The sequence below is a fragment of the Bubalus kerabau genome, chromosome 2 (genome assembly GCF_029407905.1).
Source record: "Bubalus kerabau isolate K-KA32 ecotype Philippines breed swamp buffalo chromosome 2, PCC_UOA_SB_1v2, whole genome shotgun sequence".
In the NCBI taxonomy this organism is placed as follows: Eukaryota; Metazoa; Chordata; class Mammalia; order Artiodactyla; family Bovidae; genus Bubalus; species Bubalus kerabau.
The window spans coordinates 61,728,826-61,751,260 of NC_073625.1; the positions used below are offsets into that span (position 1 = coordinate 61,728,826).

The 22,435-nt window shown below is 34.8% G+C and overlaps 1 protein-coding gene across 1 annotated transcript in view; it reads right to left on the reverse strand.

The window, feature by feature from the left end:
- Positions 1-22,435, reverse strand: part of NCAM2 (neural cell adhesion molecule 2) — a 539,245-nt gene that overhangs the window by 59,421 nt on the left and 457,389 nt on the right. Inside the window, exons 10-11 of the mRNA XM_055567775.1 lie at positions 8,738-8,925; positions 4,011-4,107 (exon numbers count right to left, since the gene is read on the reverse strand). Of these exons, the coding sequence (XP_055423750.1) occupies positions 4,011-4,107; positions 8,738-8,925 (285 nt within the window). The remainder of the gene's footprint in view (positions 1-4,010; positions 4,108-8,737; positions 8,926-22,435) is intronic.

The window sequence follows — 22,435 nt, forward strand, 5'->3', positions numbered from 1 at the left end:
AGAGTTGGACTATAAAGAAAGATGAGTGTCAAAGAATTGATGCTTTTGAACTGTGGTATTTGAGAAGTAAGAGTCTTGAGAGGCCCTTGGACTGCAAGGAGATCCAACCAATCCATCCTAAAGGAGATCAATCCTGGGTGTTTATTGGTAGGACTGATTTTGAAGCTGAAACTCCAATACTTTGGCCACGTGATGCAAAGGGCTAACTCATTTGAAAAGACCCTGATGCTGGGAAAGATTGAGGGCAGGGGGAGAAGGAGACAACAGAGGATGAGATGGTTAGATGGCATCACCGACTCAATGGAGATGGGTTTGGGTGGATTCTGGGAGTTGGTGATGGACAGGGAGGCCTGGCCTGCTGCGGTTCATGTGGTCATAAAGGGTCAGACACGACTGAGCGACTGAACTGAACTGAACTGAAGAGAAACTTAGTTTTATATTTAGTTGAAGAAAGTGTATTTTCCAATGAACTGATTTCAAGCTGCTTTCACATTTTATGGAACATGGGTCTAGATAAAATGTAGTCCAGGTACAAGGGCAAGTAGATTGACTATAATTACATATCAACAGAATTCTGTTCAATTGATCCAATTTAACCTGTAAGAAGGTCTCTATTCTTAAAAATGACTTGCATAGGCTGAACCATGACATAGGTGAAAATGCAAATGACTGCCTCATGGTATTTGTGAATTAAATCAATCTTGGAAAGAGAGCAAAAATACTGTATTTGACAAGATCTCATTAAGTTAAAAGGATGAGCTCAAATGGACAAGATGAAATTTAATAGGGGTAAGTACAGAGTCCTGAACTGAGGTTAAAACAAATCAGTTGTGAAGCATAGCGCAGGAGACCTCAGCAGGTCTCCTAGTATTAGCTTGTGTGAAAAAATGAGGTAGGAAGAGACTTGAAGGAAAAAAGTGGCAAATAAAGTGAAATTTATGAATTGTTTAATAAAATACAATGTCCATAATAAATAAGATTGTTATCCCAGTATCAGATACTACTGTGCATTCATCATCTATGATGTCCTAGAATTAGCCAGTTTTAAAAAGAGACCTAGCTACTCTCAGCTGCTGTTATTGTTCAGTTGCTAGGTCATGTCCAAATCTTTATGACCCCAAGGACTGCAGCTCTCCAGGCTTCCCTGTCCTTCACTATTTCCTGGAGTTTGCTCAAATCCATGGCCATTGAGTCAATGACTTTATATAATTATCTCATATCTGCTACCATTTCTATCATTTTCCTTCAGTCTTTCCCAGCGTGAGGGTCTTTTTCCAATGAGTCCAGTCTTCGCATCAGGTGGCCAAAGTATTAGAGCTTTAGCTTCAGCATCAGTCCTTACAATGTATATTTTGGGTTGATTTCCTTTAGGATTGACTGGTTTGATCTCCTTGCTGTCCAAGGGATTCTTAAGAGTTTCTCCAGCACCACAATTCAAAAGTATCAAATTCTGGTGCTCAGCCTTCTTTATGTTCTAACTCTCACATGACTACTGGAAAAACCATAGCTTTGACAACACTCATAGTGAAGAATGATACTTAAAAACTAAGATCTGGCTGCCAAGCATGCTCTTTTGTTACTGGGATGTTGTAGCTCTCAAGTTCTCTCAGTGTGTAGAATTATCTTAAAAATTATTTTCTAAATCACATTCCTGGCAAAAGGAAGCTCCCTGTAGAAGTGGTTGAACACACACACACACCCCTCCACTTCTTTTCTCTATCCAGCTATGTACACAAGACCAGAGTACCCCCAAGACCCAATCATCAACTCTGGATCATTCTAATTTTTGCATTTACTGATCTCTTCCCCAAAGGTGAGATAATTATATTGATTTTATTAGCCATGCTATATTAGCCACGCTAAGCCTACAAACTTCAGAAATTAATCATTCATCACTGCCCCCATTTCTTTATTGAAAACTCTCCTTACTCTGATCAGGCTCCCATACTCTTCTCTGGGTTGCTGTCTCTGTCTTAAAACAGGCACATCATATGCTGGATTGCCGTGCCCTACCCCATCCACATAAAAATACCCACTTTGCTCAGATGTGAAAAATGAAAGTGAAAATGTTAGTCACTCAGTCATGTCTGACTCTTTGTGACCCCATGGACTGTAGCCCACCAGGCTCCTCCGTCCATGGAACTCTCCAGGCAAGAATACTGCAGTGGATTGCCTCCATTTCCTTCCAGGGGATATTCCCAACCCAGGGATTGAACCTGGGTCTCCTGCATTGCAGGCAAATTGTTTACCAAATGAGCCACTAGGGAAGCCAGATGTAGGATTTAATTATTCAGGAGGGAAAAAAAAAGGAAGGAAGGAAAGGAAGAATAGAGAATATATTTTGGAAATATAAAATATGACATATGAAACTACATAGATATTATGTAATGAATTTAATAAGACTTCAAATCTCATCAGTATAATGTTCTATATTTCATAATTTCTTGAATTATGAATTTCCAAAAACTAAAAAAAATTTTAAAAGGTCACTTATCAAGTTCTACCTTATAGAAAATGGGGTCATTTTTCAAAAAAGCAATATATAATAGTACATCAATGTTAATATATTTATATTATATTAACTATAATATATGTATATAGCAATCATATGTCTAGATATTATTTATAAACAGTTTCTACAAGGACATTTGCCTAATTTTCTAAAGCTTGGAATTGACATGAGTAGTGGATGCTTTTCATTACTACAATTAATACTTCAATTTATTATAAATGAATTTGATGTGATTTAACACATTTCATTTTCTAGAATTTAGTTTGCTTGTACAAAGGTTTATTCATATGACTAACTGCACGCAGTCTACTTCCAATGATTTTCATTGAGATTAGTTTTCCAATGACTTCCTGGTAGACAGTACACTCTGGTTTATATTCTCCCTTATTTCATCATTTTCTGCCTCTTTTCCTTTCTATATTAACTCCCTCTAATTTTAACTTTTTCCTTATCATTTCCTTCCCTAAAACCTTTCCACAGAATCCTTCTCTTCCTTTACCCATAATGTAGTAAAATAAAACTTGAATTGGAGACGAGCAGGTTTTCCAGTTACATAATAATTTGATTATTATTAGCTTCATAACTTTTAAATTTCCCTTTTGATCTTCACAACTAATGACTTTAAGATATATCTACATATCAAAAGAAATACTTCATAACAATATAAAATTAAAGCTATATAATTTAACTTTATATAATTTATTTAACATTTTATATTATATAATTTATTTGAAAAAGTTTCAAAATATTTTCATGAAAGTTATTTATTCTATTAAAATATAATAGTATAATGATTTTCTGATATTTCCCTACCTGGACCTAGAAGACAATAAATAATATTTACATCATCTGAACTTTACAAAGTATAAACATGAATATTTCCAGATTTCTAACCAGTCTTGTACTAATGACAAAATCTATATGTGTTTATATATATATATACATAAATATAAATATATATAATATAAATACAAATAAAAGCATAGCTAGATTTCTAGTTAAGGTAAACTTTAACCTGCATGATATTTTATCTATATATTTTAAGCTTGAAGGAAAGAACTGAAATGTTTTTATATATACAAAATGAAACATATTTCAGCAAGTTACATAACTCTAAATTTTAACAATGAAGTTACTGTTTATTCTTTCAATTTAGAATTTTAAAACAGATTAATTTTAATTTCTCTAAAGATATATTTTATTGGTATTTTTGACAAGATTTTTACTTTACGGGAATATAGTTTGATTTCTTAAGACATATGTTTCCTAACACTTTCATAGATGTGTCATATATAAAGTTGGGGGAATCAGAATGAAAATTAATCTTGATTAGTGAATACAATCTAAGCCCTCACTGTATCATATAGAACTGTTACAATATTTTAAGCACCAGTTCTATCTTTCTCATAGTAACCTGTATCAGGATTATGCACATATAAAAACTATTTACTTCAGGAAATATTTTATGAGATATCAGAAATTACTACGTTATACTTACCAGCCAAAGCAAGAATATACTCTTGAAATCTTGTTCCTATAGGATTAGTAGCTGTGCAATTATATCGTCCAAAGTCATTATCGGATGTAGGTGCAATCTAAAATAATTATAATAATAAAAGTTTCACAATTTTAAAACAATATCACAGAAGTTTTAAAATAGTCTGTAGCATCACTATCATCTTCATATATATACAATTACTGAAAACTCCTTGTCATAACTCTTTTTTCTGTATCAAGTAAGCATTCTCTCCTTTTAAGATATAATCCGTAGTTTTGTACTATCCATGTGTGTCCATGTGCTTAGGTGCTCAGTCCTGTTCAACTCTTTGCGACCCCGTGGACTCTAACCCACCATGCTGCTGCTAAGTCGCTTCAGTCGTGTCCGACTCTGTGCGACCCCATAGACTGCAGCCCACAAGGTTCCCCCGTCCCTGGGATTCTCCAGGCAAGAACACTGGAGTGGGGTGCCATTTCCTTCTCCAACGCATGAAAGTGAAAAGTGAAAATGAAGTCGCTCAGTCCTGTCCAACTCCCAGCGACCCCATGGACTGCAGCCCACCAGGTTCTTCTGTCCGTGGGATTTTCCAGGCAAGAGTACTGGAGTGGGGTGCCATTGCCTTCTCCACTAACCCACCATAGGACCAGGTAAATTACAGCTAGTCTATCGATTTATTAAGTAGATAAATACTACCATTTTGTTACATGTATTCAAGTGAAAAATCATCAGATATTTATATATGTAAAGTACAGAAAATAGTACCGATTGAAAAATATATATTCTGCAATTGCTACAAACGACTTTAAAAATAGGAATCTTGTAACAAAAGCATTGTTAACTCTGTTTTCTACCTTGCTGTCTTCGATCAGGCAGGTTTAAAGTTTAAGAAAGGTTCAAAATACCACAGCTTTCTCTTCCTCTTATGATTTTATTAAACATAACATATTAAGAAAGGGTGAGGATATATTTAAAATAAAAATCTTTCAGGAAGGTATTTTGCAAGAAAATATTTCCCTGTGTACCAATCCCTGTTGGCAGGCATATTATCTTGATACCTAACAACGTATCTTGCCCCTATTGTTGTTCAATTCCTATCATTCTCTTTCAGTTTGGGTGGAAAATAGTTGACCTCAGTCCTTACACACTTGAAATCCATAATTAAGTTAACCTTCTGGGATTCTATTGTTGAACAGTGGGACCAACCCTGTAATTCTAATGTACAAAAATTCTGAAGTATCAATTCAGAAAAGAGATTTGGTGATTGTAAAGATATAATTTTCAATTCCAGTAACTGTTATTAAGAGAGAATAAGCGTACAATAGAGTTGCTGTTAATTTCAAGTCTATCCCAAAAGGGGAAAATGGTTTTGTGATAATGGGAGGCTATTAACTAAAAGTGCAATTTGGAGGTCCATTGAAGATGATAATTCTGAAAGGGTACAAAAAGCTGTGTCATTCATCTTCTAGTCAGATGTCCATCTAGGAATAGATTATAGCTTTAAGGACTAGAAGCTTTAACAGCCCATATAGAAGTACTTTTAAATGACTAAAATATTAATTTTTCATATATTCAGGTTATAATAAACTAAGTTAACTTAACTAGAAAACAATTTTACTACTCAGAAAGTTTACGAAAAATGTCTTTATTCTACAAATATATGAGAAAGTCATTTGTATATCCCAAAGGGAAGAATGTGTACTGAACAAATGCAATGCAAATACAGGACGGATGTGACAAAGAATCCTGACTATTGCACAGTTCCTCAAGATCCATAAAGTAACTTAAATATACCTATTTTAACTGGAACACATTTTAAAAGGCTCAGTTCAGCTTTGATTTTATTTTCCTGGGAGTTCACTTATCAAAAGATAAAGGCTTTGTAATTTTAGCTGAAATACGTAGTTTCTTTATCATGCTCTATGATTAACAAATAGAGAAACTACCCCTAGTAGCACAGACTATTAAAAAAACACAGATCATACAACTGGGCCAAATCATGTCCCCTCCAGCCTATTTAGTATATTCTAGGAAAGTAGTAGGGTCCAACAAGTGGTTTTTACAAGTTTAATGCCAGCATAGTGAAATAATAGATAATTTTATCAAAATGCATAATAATATATAACAAAGGTATGTAATTCATATTTATTTAATATATATTCATATTAACTATGTTTAATATATAAAAGGTTACTTATATTTATTCAATAACTACTTCATATTTTAATATGCAGTTAAAATAATTCAAGTTTACTTCAGATGTTGGGCTTTGATAGAATATAATAAAATACCAAGAGTAGTTTTTAACACAAAAATATTAACTGAGAGAACAATGTTAATAAAGGAATTTGTAAGCTCTTTCCTAAACACTTAAGGGCAGAATATTATTCCAGTCTACCTATTAGAAACTTTCTGAATCAAATTTTCTCAAATATTAAAAAGCTGTCCTATTACCTCAGGGGAACACTTAGGGAAAACAAATGACCAAATCTGTAAGGCCTTGAGAAATACATTTATTGGCAAGAACCAAAAGGATTTATAGAATGTTTTGTTATTTTTTAAAATTCACATTAAGAAATGAACATATGTATGTAATCAAAGGAAAAAAATGTTAATTCAAGGAATCCACTACTAACCAGATTATTATTAATTGGAAAATTTATTTTTATTTTTATATGTTCTTAAGTATTAGCAATTATGTAACTACTATAATAATTTATAGAGAAAAATCATTATAATGTACATCCTAAGGAACTATGTATGCTACTAATTCAAAATTATTAACATTATTACTGATTCTTCTTATTGTTGTTATTGTTATTTTGCTGTAGTGTTTTAAGTTGTTTTTGTTATACATCTGTATTATTTATTCAGGATTTAAACTTAATTTTTGAAAATAGTATACACATAAAAAGTTTATGCTCAAGGTCAGTGCCCTAAGAAACAGATTCCTTGGCTATGTATAAACAAAAATTGCTTAGTTTTGACTTTTGCATTGAGAGAAATGGCATTCTGGCAGAAATGACATGATAACTTTATATTAATAAAATACTTAAATGTCAATTTATAAATTGTTGCTCATATCAACTATGAAGAATTATGAGCTATTCCAGAATCTGAAAAGTGGCAAGATGAAGTCAAGCTGAAATTACAGATTAGTCTGTCATTTAATTCATTTTGATGTTTGGCAAAACTAATACAATTATGTAAAGTTTAAAAATAAAATAAAATTAAAAAAAAACATGAATGTAAATCTACCTGTTATGGACTGAATCGTGGCTATTGACAAAAATCAAATTCTGAAACCCTAATCTCTAATGTGACTATATTTGGAGGTAAGGACTTTAAGAAGGCAAAGGAGATCGCAAGAGTGGGGCCTGGTATCCTTATAAGAAGAAAAGACATTGGAGCATTTTCTCTTCTTTCTCTGCCTACACTGAGGGAAGGTTATATGAGTAACAGTGAGAAGACATCCATCCGCAAAACAAGGAGAGACTTGCAATAAACCAGTCCTTCTGGCACCTGGATATTGGACTTCTAGCTTCCAGAAATGTGTGAAAAATTATAGTTTCTATTTTTTAAGCCACCCATTCTGTGTTATTTTGTTATGGCAGCCCTATCACACTAATACACTCCCCTAAACCTAACCTCAATTTTCTATGGTTAAATACGAAAAATTGCAGTTGAATCTGGTCAAAAGTCTTTGTGAAACTGAGTTCTCTGTCAATTTGCCAATAAATACTTCTAATACAGATACAAAAAAAATGTATTTGAAATAGATTTAGACAAAATGTTCTGATAATCAATTATCCAAACAGTTGGTGGAAGTAATACTGAAATCATTCCATCGAACAAATGTTTTACTAAGTCCAGTTACTAGGTGAAAGAGTTAACAGGGCACCAGTGAGAACACTTTTAAGTTAATGCAATAAAGATATCAAATGTTATTGTAAAACAAGCATTATTAAAATTTATGTATATTGAACTAGTAGAGAAAATATAGCATCTTTCAAGCTAAACATGCTATTTGAGAAAGATTCTCAATTGTTATGAAAGCATCATAAATTAGAAGGACTAATGATCATTGTCATAGACAGATAAACATTAGAAATTGATATACAAACATAATATACAATTAATAAATAAAAGATACTGTATTCAAACAGAATTTAAAGGCCAGGTACTCGGCAGTATAAAAACAATTATCTACAATCTTAACATAAAATATAAAATGAAATGAGGCAATGAACAAGCAAATCTGGTTTATTTAGGAATTTGTAAATATGTAGCCAGCAGATAGCATTTATATATGCTGATCTAGGAAGCAGGATGATGTAATCACAAACTCAATGCCTAGTAGCAACACTGAAATTGAACTTTTGGCCCTCAATAACATACAAACTATTCATTCTTTCTCCCTACTTTTCCCTGATACAATTGTTTTTTTTAAATATAAATTCATGAAATATAATGACTTTTGCTATATAGCCAAATATCTATATAAGTAAGCCCATATAAGTAAATAGTGAGACACTAACCATTAATTGACAATGACCCAAATGCATAAAATTTCTCTTTAAGCAAATAAGCATGAAATATACACAACATGGTATACATATAATATAGGATAGAATTATAGATAATTTATATATCAAGATACTTAAATATATTCTAAAATAGTAAATAACTGCCAAAATAATACAATTTGTTGATATATAATGAAGACTTACCTCTAATATTATTTTTCTCCCTGTGCTATATGTCTTTAAATTAGTGGTGTTTTTAGCTGGCAAGACTAATTTCTCTCTTCTCCAATGGACTGATGCTGGTGGATTTGATTTCACATCACAGCTTATATTTATTGGATTTCCTTCCCAAGAGTAATAAATTGTTTGATTTGATATGAACTTGGGAGCATCTGTAAAGCAATACAATATAACATTATAGACATTTTCTTTAAGATAGTCATTTAATTAGTATAAACAATATTAATCATTATTGACTACGAAAAAAGCCACAGTAATTCTAATTGTATATATTTAATATGTGATATTAGAACTCATAAAAATATATAATTTGACTGATTCATCAAATCATTTTAATATAAAATATTCAAAGTTGGCCAATTATTAAAATATGAAATATTAACACTCACAGTTGTTTGCTTTTAATAATCTGACAAAAATTTCCATCCAGCAAGTTAATGGCTCTCAACATCTGTGAAATATATTCCTGGAACAACTTTCATTACAAGTGAGAATTTAGGATAAAACAATAAAATCTATGGTCTTATGTCATTTTTCAGCCTTGGCTTAGTTATATAATTTCTCCTATAAAAAACTTAAAGCAGACATAAAATTTAAATGGTAATGTCACAACAATTATTTCCTAAAGTGACTTTTCCAGTATTAAATAAGAAGGTATGTTTTAAATTAATCAACAATAGTTAATTTGAATTTTAGCTCCTATAATGCTATTTCAATTTTCAGGCCCCTACACCAGACCATTATAATTACAGGTGAGAGAAAGAGAAAAAAATATTATTTCATTGCAAAAACCTAATTGCAAAACCTAGTTGTGCTACATAGACATGTTTTTGTTTTGTTCCATTCTAGAAGTATGATGGAGCCCAAATGCCAATCAACTATGACTTTTCTGAGTCTAGTAGCCTGACTATATAATTGAAAGGATTCATATTTACAATTTTTTAACAAAAAACATAATCCTAAAATAAGTGGCATCCAGTCCCATAACTTCATAGTAAATTGACGGTGAAACAATGGAAACAGTGACAGACTTTATTTTCCTGGGCTCCAAAATCACTGCAGATGGTAACTGCAGCCATGAAATTAAAAGACATTTGCTCCCTGGAAGAAAAACTATGACAAACATAGATAGCATATTAAAAAGCAGAGACATTACTTTACCAACAAAGGTCCATATAGTCAAAGATGTTTTTTTCCAGTAGCAATATATGGATGTTAGTTGGACCATAAAGAAAGCAGAGCACCAAAAAAGTCATGCTTTTGAACTGTGATGTTGGAGAAGACTCTTGAGAGTCCCTTGGACTGCAAGGGGATCAAACCAGTCAATTCTAAAGGAAATCAGTACTGAATATTCATTTGAAGGACTGATACTGAAGCTGAAGCTCCAATACTTTGGCCACCTGATGCAAAGAACTGATTCACTGGAGAAGACCCTGATGCTGGGAAAGATTGAGAGCAGTAGGAGAAGGGGATGACAGAGTCTGAGATGGTTGGATGTCTTCACTGACTTGATGGACATGAGTTTGAGTAAGCTCCAGAAGTTGGTGATGGACAGGGTAGCCTGGCGTGCTGCAGCCCATGGGGTTGCAACGAGTTCAGTTCAGAACTGAATTGAACTGAAACAAAGTGTTAGCTAAAATGCTGCTGATATATTTTTTGTTGTTGTTGTTCCTGGTATTTAAACTGATTATTCTTGTTACTAATTTTAACTATTTAGAACTTAATATCCCTGATAAGTTATTAATTTAAAATTGTAAAAATTAAAAGTTTTGCTTTACTACTCAAATTACTTAATAATGACCTGCTCCCAATTTTGTTATATCAACAGATTATATATCAGATATGTAATGTAAGAATTACAATCTCTGGTACAAATGCATAGATAATTATTTAAATATCCTTGTCCTATGTATGTTTTACTGTATGTTTTTAATGCCAAAATCATATAGAAGTATGACATTCTTATTAAATACTTTATGACAGTAAGCTTATACATTTTATTCTATTGTATTTTTTTAATAACCTGTGAGGAAGGTGTTATTCTGTTATTAAGAATGAGGGCTCTGGAGTAAAAGCTATCAAGCTTATTCTAGTACTAAGTTGTAGGTATGGGATGATCTGGGGTAATTTTAACCAGGGTCAGTTGAATTTCTATTCAACCCAGAAACAGATTTATAATATTAAGTACTAGCAACATTTTGGCTATGTGGACTTTATCATACATTGCTGAAGAGAAAAAAACTTGGGACAATTCCTCAGGAACAAAAAAGCCTTAAGATTCTGCAGTGCAGTCTTAAATATCTCTCCAGAGAAAAGAAGTATAAGCATTATCAAATGTTAATATAAAGGACTTTTAGCACATTGTTTTAATAACAAAGTTCAAAACAACTTAATGGCTCTCAAAAGAGGACTGGATAAACAGTGACTCATATTGGCACTTTGCTAAATATTACAGACATATCTTCTTGCGATTTTCCCTCACCTTGCAATGTGCCTGCCCTTCCCTCTACCTGGCTGCCTTCAAAACTAAGCTCCACACTAACTTAACATTGCTTTTCCACAACATTCAGTTGTGGGTTAGGTTCACTACTTTGTGTTCCCACAGATCCTATGCTTTCCCTCATCACGGTAGTAGGAAATGGAATTGTTAGGAAGGAAGTTATTCATGAGCAATGAGGGATGGCCTGGCTGAAGGTGATGTAAGTTGGTCTCTGAAACCCATCCCAGACACACCCAGAACTCACAGATATGCTACAAAACAACCAGAGACACTTCTCCAACTCCTGCCTGTGGACCTTAGGCACACAGTAGATGCAACCTAATCTCAGAGGCTTCTCCAAGCAACCTTTCGTAGCAAGGAGCCCATTAAGGGTTGATAAATATTCTACATCTGATTATAACAGACTGAGTAGGCCTTCCCTGGTGGCTCAGATGGTAAAGAATCTTTCAGCAATGTGGGAGACCCAGGTTTGACCCATGGGTTGTAAAGATCCCGTGAGAAGGGAATGGCAACCCACTCCAGTGTTCTTGCCTGGAGAATCCCATGGACAGAGGAGCCTGTAGGGCTGCAGTTCATGGAGCCGCAAAGAGTCAGACATGCCTGAGCAACTAACACATAACAGATTGAATATGGGAAGACATAAACAACAGAGCCTACTGTAATATAACTTGCAATTTCATCAATCGGTCTTGAGCATATGCCCATTTGTATTCCCTTTCATTGTTTGGTAGTGGGTACAAGCCCTATTTTGAACAGGGCATAACCAAAAGGAGGAGAATAGAAGTATAAAAAGGGGGAAACCAAGAGGGAAAAGAGGAGGACTCCTTTGGAGTAAGCCTGCTCTAATATGTTGGAAGTGTCTGTCTAATAAAAGATCTGTCGGCTTGAGCTGAACTGAGCTGTAATCTGTGTGTTGTTTTAAAACCTTTAGTCTGGCATTTCACATTTTGTTGCAATGAGCCAAGAACTAAGAAAGAGAAATTAACTGACCTGACAGAATGACCTGTATGATTACTTCTCTACCAAGTGGTCTAAATCTTTTGGGTTTAACAAAGAATATATAGTGTTATTCAGCCTTGAAACTGAGCCTTAAAAAAGAATGAAATTTTGCCATCTGTAACAACTTGGATGAACCTAGAGGATATTGTGCTAAGTGAACTAAGTCAGACAGAGAAAGACAAATACCATGTGATTTCACTTCCATGTGAAATCTGAGAAACAAAATAAACAAACATAACAAAAATAGAAACAGGCTCATAGATACAGAAAACAATTTGTCAGTTGTTGCAGGGAGGGGGTTGGAGGAATGAGCAAAATAGGGGGAGGAGATCAAAGGAACATACTTCCAGTTATAAAGTATCAGGGGTGTGATATATGGATGGCCTTAGGAATATAGGCAATAATTTACTAATAATTTGTATGGTGATAACTAGACTTATCCTTGTGATCATTTCCTAATGCATAAAAATGACAAATCACTATGTTGTACAGTAAAACTAATAAAATGTTGTAGGTCAATTTTACTTTAATAAAAAAGATTTGTCTTGGGCATGACCACATACCTGATGGCTTATTAAATGTAAGATGCTTACTTGGTTCTCAAAAACCACACACCAAATTTACTGGATATTGTCAGTAAATTTAACCCAATGGTTCAGTTAAAATGAACAGAAGGTATTTTGAAGGAGAGAGGAAAAAAAAAACCTTTTCATGACCTGGGAAAATTCAGTGAAAAATCTAAGAATATATTTGGGGTGTAACTGTAAGAGAAGACAAATTTCCTGATATTTAAAGTCAAAAGCTAAGTCTATATCCATTTCTATCTCTAGCTCTATCTATAAAATATTTTATTACTGGTTAAAATATATGAAATATAATCTCTTATAATTCTAGGGAGAGGTTTATAAATAGTACATCTGTATGTATATGTAGCCCAATATGAAAATCACACGTTAATGTAACTATTAACAGCTGACTTACAGTCTACTCCGTCCAATATATAGCATCTGTGTGTATGTGTATTATATTATTATAATTTAGCCATAAACTTTGGGCATGATTTGACTACTCTATAAAAGCAAGCAATTGCCACTAATTGCTTGCCTGATGATCTCAGTGGGAATTTAATTTGGAATTACTGATGCCGAATGCAAATGTGCTACAGGAAATATATGCTATGCTAAAAGCCACATTAAAAAATGTGTTTGAGGTATGAGGCAGGAAAATACTGATAAATCCTATCTATAATAAAACAGAAAATAAATTCCTGTACATTGTATGCTATGCAAATGTCAAGACAGTAGCAAGGAGCAGTATTCACTGGCACAGGACTGGCATGCTAATTAAATTGAGCAGTTGGTATGGGGCAACTTTCTGAACTAGGATGTGACTGGCTGAGGCAACACGTGAAGACTTTAGGCTAAAATATGTAGCCATATCTCATGATGATAATCAAATAAAGAATTTTAATTTTCAGAAAAGTATGGCTTTCACATCATGAAAGGCTTCAAATGTTGTACCGAGGAAATAACTTATGGCAGTTAAAAAATTTAGAGGAAGGGAAGGGGACATTTCATAAGTAGAACTGTGGAAAGATCAGACTTGATAATTTATAGACAGAAAAAAAGACAGGCATGGACAAATTTTCACCTTGAAGTTGCATTCTTTGCATTTTGTGTTAATTCATGACTACATGAAATGTAAAATTCTCGAAGCATCTCTTAAGGCATGGTATGTCCTCTCAATCATATTAACTTTTGAATTAAAATATTTTACAAACTATAATGAATGGAAATACTTTATCAGAAGAACACATTTTTCACTTGAGCAGAGTTGACAAGAAAAATAAGAGAAACCTGAATAGTGACAAATTGAAATAGGTCATTCACTGGATAGGAAGGTAAAGTAAAGACTTTCTTTCAATGAGAATCAACAGAAGTGGCAAAAATTCCATCCTTGATAAAGCTTTAGTCAGGCTTACATAGAACCCACTTTTTATATGGTCTTTGTCCTTAGCTCTATCTCTGATTTACCTTTAAAAGGGAATGCTGCTAGGTCAGTTTATTGAAACTCCTTCCACACTTGATAGCTGGTTACTGTCAATATCTGGTCAAGTTCCTTAATGTATATGTCCATAGCCTGCTTTTAGAAGAGACCTATTAGGTCAGTTTAGTAAGAATTGTATTCTCAAAATTTAATCAAGTTCTTCTCAATAATTTTTGATCCATTGACTCCTGTCACTCTGCTTCATTGGCTATAAATCCCTACTTGTCCTTGTACTCAGAGTTCTGTTTAATCTTCCTCCTTCATCGCAACAGTCTTGACCCCTACTGCAAAAGTTTTGAATAAAGTTTTCCTTACAATTTTTAGCAAGTATCAGAATAACTTTATCATTCACAAAAGAAAGCATACTCTCAAGAAAGATAATTAAAAAAAATAACTACTTTCTTTCTTCTTTTTAAGAGGAGATGACAAAGACAGATCGGAAGCAAACAGACATTGATCTGTTTTCTGTAATTTTGTACATGTAAAGTGTTAGAGTTATAAGTATTTTTTAAATATACCCAGCCAGACATTCATACAGGGAAAGATGGAAGATTTATACCCAACTTTGTGAACTGACCAAGTTGTCGTTCCAAGAAGAGATGCTTGCATGCATAGTATCTAAATGTGAACCAAGCTAAACTTGCAACACTTTCGTGCACAGGATCACTATAAATTCTGCAGAACTGGACATATCTTATAGAATCTAATATCTGGAAAGGAACACAGGAATCATCTACAAATCTTTATTCTATATATGAGAAACCTTGTTCTGAGGTACTGGGGAGCATGATGGCTGAGTCAAGACCACAATCTTTGTGTGTGTGCTCAGTCACTTTAGTCATGTCTGACTCTGTGTGATCCCATCGACTGCAGCCCACCAGACTCATTCTTCCACAGTATTTTACAGGCAAGAATACTGGAGTGGGTTGCCATTTCCTTCTCCGGGGTATCTTCCTGACCCAGGCATCGAATCTGGGTCTCCTACATTGCAGGCAGATGCTTTACCGTCTGAGCCACCAGGGAAGCCCAGACCACAGTCTTTGGCTTTTTATATTCCTTTCATGAAACTACACTTCTATGCCAATTATTATATTACCAATGATTAATTATTATCAGAGATTAGTTTCTATATATCATTAACAATGTTACTCAATATTGGAACTAATTTTTGAAGTGATAATACCAAGTAATAACCAAGGAAGCATTTTATTATGTCCTTTATATGTATTTAAGCAATAAAATAAATATATAATACAGATCAGAATGATCATGGCATATTAGTACACTCACTTATTTTTAGGTAATGCCAAGAATTTGAGATTATTAAAATGAGAACTTTTCCAATTTCCATGCTGATGGACATGAAGCTAACATGTAAGAAGAAATATATTCTGAGACATGCCAGTCATTTCCCCACTATGGATTTTATGGCTAGAATGTTTTAGCAAACTACTTTTGAATAAATAGTCCTTAGATTAAAAACTCAGGAAATTAATCTGAGAAATATCAACAGCCTCAGATATGTAGATGATACCACTCCAATGGCAGAAATGAAAAGGAACTAAAGAGCCTCTTGATGAGTGTGAAAGAGGACACTGAAAAATTGGCTTAAAATTCAACATTCAAAAACCTAAGATCATAGCATCCAGTCCCATCACTTCATGGCAAACAGATGGGGAAAAGTTGAAACAGTGACAGATGTTATATTCTTGGGCTCCAAAATCACTGTGGACAGTAACTGTAGCCATGAAATTAAAAGACTCTTGCTCCCTGGAAGGAAAGCTCTGTCAAACCTAGACAACTTATTAAAAAGCAGAGACATCTCTTTGCCAACCAAGGTCTATATAGTCAAAGCTATGGTTTTTCCAGTAGTCATGAATGAATGTGAGAGAGAGTAGGACCATAAAGAAAGCTGAGTGCTGAACAATTGATGCTTTTTTGAATTGTGGTGCTGGAGAAGACTCTTGAGAGTCTATTGGACAGCAAGGAGATCAAATCCATCAATCCCAAAGGGAATCAGTCCTGAATATTCATTGGAAGGACAGATGCTGAAGCTGAAGCCCCAGTAACCCCAATACTTTGAACACCTACCTGATGCAAAGAGTCTACTCATTTCCTACTCAAAAGACCCTGATACTTGGAAAGATTGAAGGCAGGAGGAGAAGGGGACAACAGAGGATGGAATGGTTGGATGGCATCACCTAGTCGATGGACATGAGTTTAAGCAAACTCCAGAGACAGTGAACAACAGGAAACCTGGTGTACTGAAGTTCATGGGGTTGCAAGATTTGGACAAAACTTAGTGACTGGAGAACAATAACAATTATATCGTTCATAAAATTAATTTGGCTACTGCTTATATACAGATGTTCATTTCAAAGGTAATTTTTAAATAGTGCTCTGTAGCTTTCTTGTGACTAAGAAATATATGAATATGCTAACTCATAGTGTGTGCACGCTATGTTGCTTCAGTCATATCTGGCTCTGTGCAACCCTACAGACTATAACCTGCCAGGCTTCTCTGTCCATGCTGCTGCTGCTAAGTCACTTCAGTCGTGTCCGACGTTGTGAGACCCTATAGACAGCAGCCCACCAGGCTCCGCCATCCCTGGGATTCTCCAGGCAAGAACACTGGAGTGGGTTGCCATTGCCTCCTCCAATGCATGAAAGTGAAAAGTGAAAGTGAAGTCGCTCAGTCGTGTCCGACTCTTCACGACCCCATGGACTGCAGCCCACCAGGCTCCTCCATCCATGGGATTCTCCAGGCAAGAGTACTAGAGTGGGGTGCCATTGCCTTCTCCATAGAACTTTCTATATAAAAATACTGGAGTGGAATTCCATGCCCTCCTTCAGTGGATCTTCCCAACCTAGGTATTGAATGGAGTCACTTATGTCTCCTGCATTAGCAGGCAGATTCTTTGCCACTAGTGCCACACAGGAAGGTCAACTCACAGTACTTTACTCTAATCTTGACAGGTTAGTTCTTGCATTAAAAAAAAAAAAAAAAAAAAGCCCAAAGTAAGTGGAAGTTACCAGCTGACATCTCAATAAAGAACAAATTTCATCCCCAATTGGGAATATTTACTAATATCTTAAAATACAATTGCCTTTTAAAACACTTCTTAATTTTATTTTCATTTAAAATGTATTTCCATATAATTTTTACATCAGAAAAATTCCCAGAATTTCCCAAATAGAGCTTAATATTCAACTCTCTATTATGATATTGATAAATTAACTCACTTTTATCTGTTTCCAAATTATTGTTGAAACATTACGATATGAAAATATATTACATTGCTTCCATCATTGCTTTTTCTAACATGTACTGAGGGTTGCCAATTTGAGTATGTGTCCTCATATTTGAACCTGATAATCACAGTTTATAGATATCATGCTATATTTCATATGTATTTTTGCTGAATATATACTGCCTTTAATAAAAAATATTGTAGAATATAATGAAGAGTAAGGGGATTTTGTTAACAAAATCATCATACGTAGGTTATAGCTATGTACTATACTAAACATAACTGCCAATACTAAACATAACTGCCAAAAATATCTTCCATATTCTAAAAATGTCAAATATGAATACTGATATGTTTGCCATTCTGTTCTTTCTCAACAGTGAAATTTTAATTTTGATTCTTTTACGTGTATATATACATATATATATATATGTTCATGTATGTGAATATATTGTTCAATCATAAGTCATGTCCTACTGTTGAGATCCCATGGACTGCCGCACACCCTGTTTCTCTATTCTTTACTGTTTTCTGGAGTTTGTTCAAACTCATGTCCATTGAGTCGCTGATGACATCCAATCATCTCATTTTCTGTCACACCCTTCTCCTTCTTCTGTCTTTCCCAGCATCAGGGTCTTTTCCAATAAGTTGGCTCTTTGCATATATGAATATATATTCACTCTATGTGTCTTCCCTGGTGGCTCAGAGGGTAAAGCATCTGCCTGCAATGCAGGAGACCTGGGTTTGATCCCTGGGTTGGGAAGATTCGCTGGAGAAGGAAATGGCGACCCACTCCAGTACTCTTGCCTGGAGAATCCCATGGATTGAGGAGCATGGTAGGCTACAGTCCATGGGATCACAAAGAGTCAGAGACAAAGGAGCGACTTCACTTTCACTTTCACTCTATACTGGACACACACACATATATATATATATATATATATCACTTTTGGGAAATGTTCAGTTTTATTTATCAAGAAACTAGGTATTCAAAATTTAATTGCAAGAAAGCTTAATTTCCATTAAAAAATTGAGTCACTGCACAATAATATGCTTTATAGTTAAAAAAAATAAGTAGTGTATTTTTTCTTATGTTCTCAAGAGAGCAATACTCATCTTTAATTCTGACAGCATTGTGTCATCATATATGGTATTGATCCCTTAAATAATGTCCCTATTTTTATTTAAATGTCTATACTAGATGTTATCTCTAAAGGATGATGCAATTCTGTTTTGCTACAAAACTTACTCCTACAAAATCAGTTTAAAGTTCAGTATACTATTCTATACTTCATAGAATGTTGAAAATAATTTGCACCTTGTTTATGCTTTGGTTTTATTTGGTGTGATATTTTAACCACCAGTCATTTCAAACACTGCCATGGTAAGGTGGCTTGCAAAAAGCAACATTAAAATTTTTCTAAATATTAATGACTGAACCTACTGCACATCTCTAGTCAGAATAATATAATAATTTATGGCTACTGATACTAAGCCATTAGCAAATGTTGGAGATAGTTGCTTAGGTAGAAAAGTTTTGTCCCCTGGCTATTCCTCAAGATCATATTTTGAGCTCATTGTGGAAAGGAATCAGATGCCTAAGGCTTCCTCTTAAAGATTCTGAATGTTCACCTCTGGGAAGAGTAGCTACTGCACTAATTATACAGAATTATTACTTTGTGTCTGCTTTATGATAAGCAATTTTTAAATGGGGGAATTCTTGCCAACAGGGAATCCTTTCTAGTGGCTTAGGCAGATACAAAAACAAATAACTCTACCGCAAGGCTTAGTAATTGAACAACAAAATACCGCAAGGCAAAACACAGTTCAGCAGGAGTGGAATAGGTAAGGTCACTGTCTCAAAAGGTATTAGCAATGACCGCAGTTATGAAGTGCAGGGGATTCACATGGAAAGATTCCCCAAAGAGGATGAACTTTAACCTCTAATATTTGCAAGCATATCAATTTCATAGAGCACAGTGCTTTTCGAAAGTTTTACAAAAAGAATCTGGACATACATACACACAATAGTGGAAGGACTATTTACACTGGAACACAGAATTTTGCGGTTGTTGCTTACAAGCAAAATATTGTACTGGAATCCTTTAAGCTAGGTTTCAACAATACATGAACTGAGAACTTCCAGATATACAAGCTGAATTTAGAAAAAGCAGAGGAATTAGAGATCAAATTGCCAGTATCCAATGGATCACAGAGAAAGCAAAAACATTACAGAAAAAAAAAAATCTATTTCTGCTTCATGGAGTACATGAAAGCCTCTGTGTGAACTAAAATAAACTGTGGAAAATTCTTAAAGAGATAGGAATACCAGACTACCTTACCTACCTCCCGATAAACCTGTATACAGGTCAAGAAGCAACAGTTAGAACTGGACATGGAAAAATGGACTGGTTCAAAATTGAAAAAGGAGTGTGTCAAGGCTGCATGTTGTCCCCCTGCTTATTTAACTTATATGCAAAGTACATCATGAAAAATGCTGGGCTGGATGAATCATACACTGGAATCAAGATTGGTGGGAGAAATACCAATAAACTCAGATATGCAGATGACACCACTCTTATGGCAGAAAGTGAAGAGGAACTAAAGTACCTCCTGATGAAGCTGAAAGGAAAGTGAAAAAACTGGCTTAAAACTCAACATTCAAAAAAAAAAAAAAAAAAAAAACACGAAGATCATCACATCCAGCCCCATCACTTCATGGCAGGTAGGTGGGGAAACAATCGCAACAGTGACAGTTTCTTTTTTGAGGGCCTCCAAAATTAGTGCAGTGACTGCAGCCATGAAATTAAAAGACACTTGCTCCTTGGAAGAAAAGCTGTGACAAAACTAGACAGTGTATTTAAAAGAAGAGACATCACTTCACAAATAAAGGTCTGTAGAGTCAAAGCTATCGTTTTCCTGTAGTTATGTATGGCTGTGAGAGTTGAGCCATAAAGAAGGCTGAGCACCAAAGAACTGATGCTTTTGAACTATGATGTTGGATAAGACTCCTGAGAGTCCCATTGGATAGCAAGGAGAACAAACCAGTCAATCCTAAAGGAAATCAACAATAAATATTCTTTTGAAGGAATGATGCTGAAGCTGAAGCTCCAATACTTTGGCCACCTGACACAAAGCGCAGAATCTTGGAAAAGACCCTGTTGCTGGGAGAGATTGAGGGCAGGAGGAGAAGGGAGCAACAGAAGGTGAGATGATTGGATGGCATCTGACTCAATGGACATGAGTTTCAACAAACTCTGGGAGATAGTGAAGAACGGGGAAGCCTGGCACGCTGCCATTCATGGGGCTCAAAGGGTCTGACACAACTGAATGACTGAAAAACAACAAACAACCATATTGGAAATAGCTTCAGGCTTGCCATTGAATTGAATTTCCAAGTCTGCCAGATAGCAAAGGCATAACCTTCATTTTCTGTTTATTAATTTGGACTTTAGGTTTTCTTTTGTACTTTATTTATAGAATTATTGAATTGAACTGGTTTCCTTAATCTCTGAGAGTCCACAAACATAGAAAACATGCTGCTGCTGCTGCTGCTGCTGCTGCTGCTGCTAAGTCACATTAGTTGTGTCCGACTCTGTGCGACCCCATAGACGGCAGCCCACCAGGCTCCCCCGTCCCTGGGATTCTCCAGGCAAGAACACTGGAGTGGGTTGCCATTTCCTTCTCCAATGCATGAAAGTGAAAAGTGAAAGTGAAGTCACTCAGTCGTGTCCAACTATTAGTGACCCCATGGACGGCAGCCTACCAGGCTCCTCTGTCCATGGGATTTCCCAGGTAAGAGTACTGGAGTGGGGTGCCATTGCCTTCTCCATAGAAAACATGAACCTAGGATAAATTTTTAAAATGTAGAGGAGAGTTTTAATATTTAACACATATTGGTAAATATTACCTTTGGCATTGAACCATATAAAAGCTAACATTTGCTTTTGGCTAGAATTTTATAAACCTCTTCCCTGGTGGCTCAGATGGTAAAGTGTCTGCCTTCAATGAGGGAGACGTGGGTTTGATCCCTTCGTTGGGAAGATCCCCTGTAGAAGGAACTGGCAACCTACTCCAGTACTCTTACCTGGAAAATCCCTTGGACAGAGGAGCCTGGTAGACTACAGTCCACGGGGCAGCAGAGTCAGACACGACTGAAAGACTTCACTTGGTTATGCTAACTATTCTTGTTTTTAAAAGCCTCTGGTAGTTTAATATATACATATTATACATATATATATATATGTACTCACATATATGTTTATATATAAATATATGTACTCACATATATACATTATATAGAGAGACTACATTGAATATAAATGCATATTCATGAACTACAGGCCAATATCACTGATGAACATAGATGCAAAACTCCTTAACAAAATTCTAGCAATCAGAATCCAACAACATATTAAAAAGATCATACACCATGACCAAGTGGGCTTTATCCCAGGGATACAAGGATTCTTCAATATCCGCAAATCAATCAATGTAATACACCACATTAACAAATTGAAAAATAAAAACCATATGATTATCTCAATAGATGCAGAGAAAGCCTTTGACAAAATTCAACATCCATTTATGATAAAAACTCTCCAGAAAGCAGGAATAGAAGGAACATACCTCAACATAATCAAAGCTATATATGACAAACCCACAGCAAACATTATCCTCAATGGTGAAAAATTGAAAGCATTTCCACTAAAGTCAGGAACAAGACAAGGGTACCCACTTTAACCATTACTATTCAACATAGTTATGGAAGTTTTGGGCACAGCAATCAGAGCAGAAAAAGAAATAAAAGGAATCCAAATTGGAAAAGAAGAAGTAAAGCTCTCACTGTTTGCAGATGACATGATC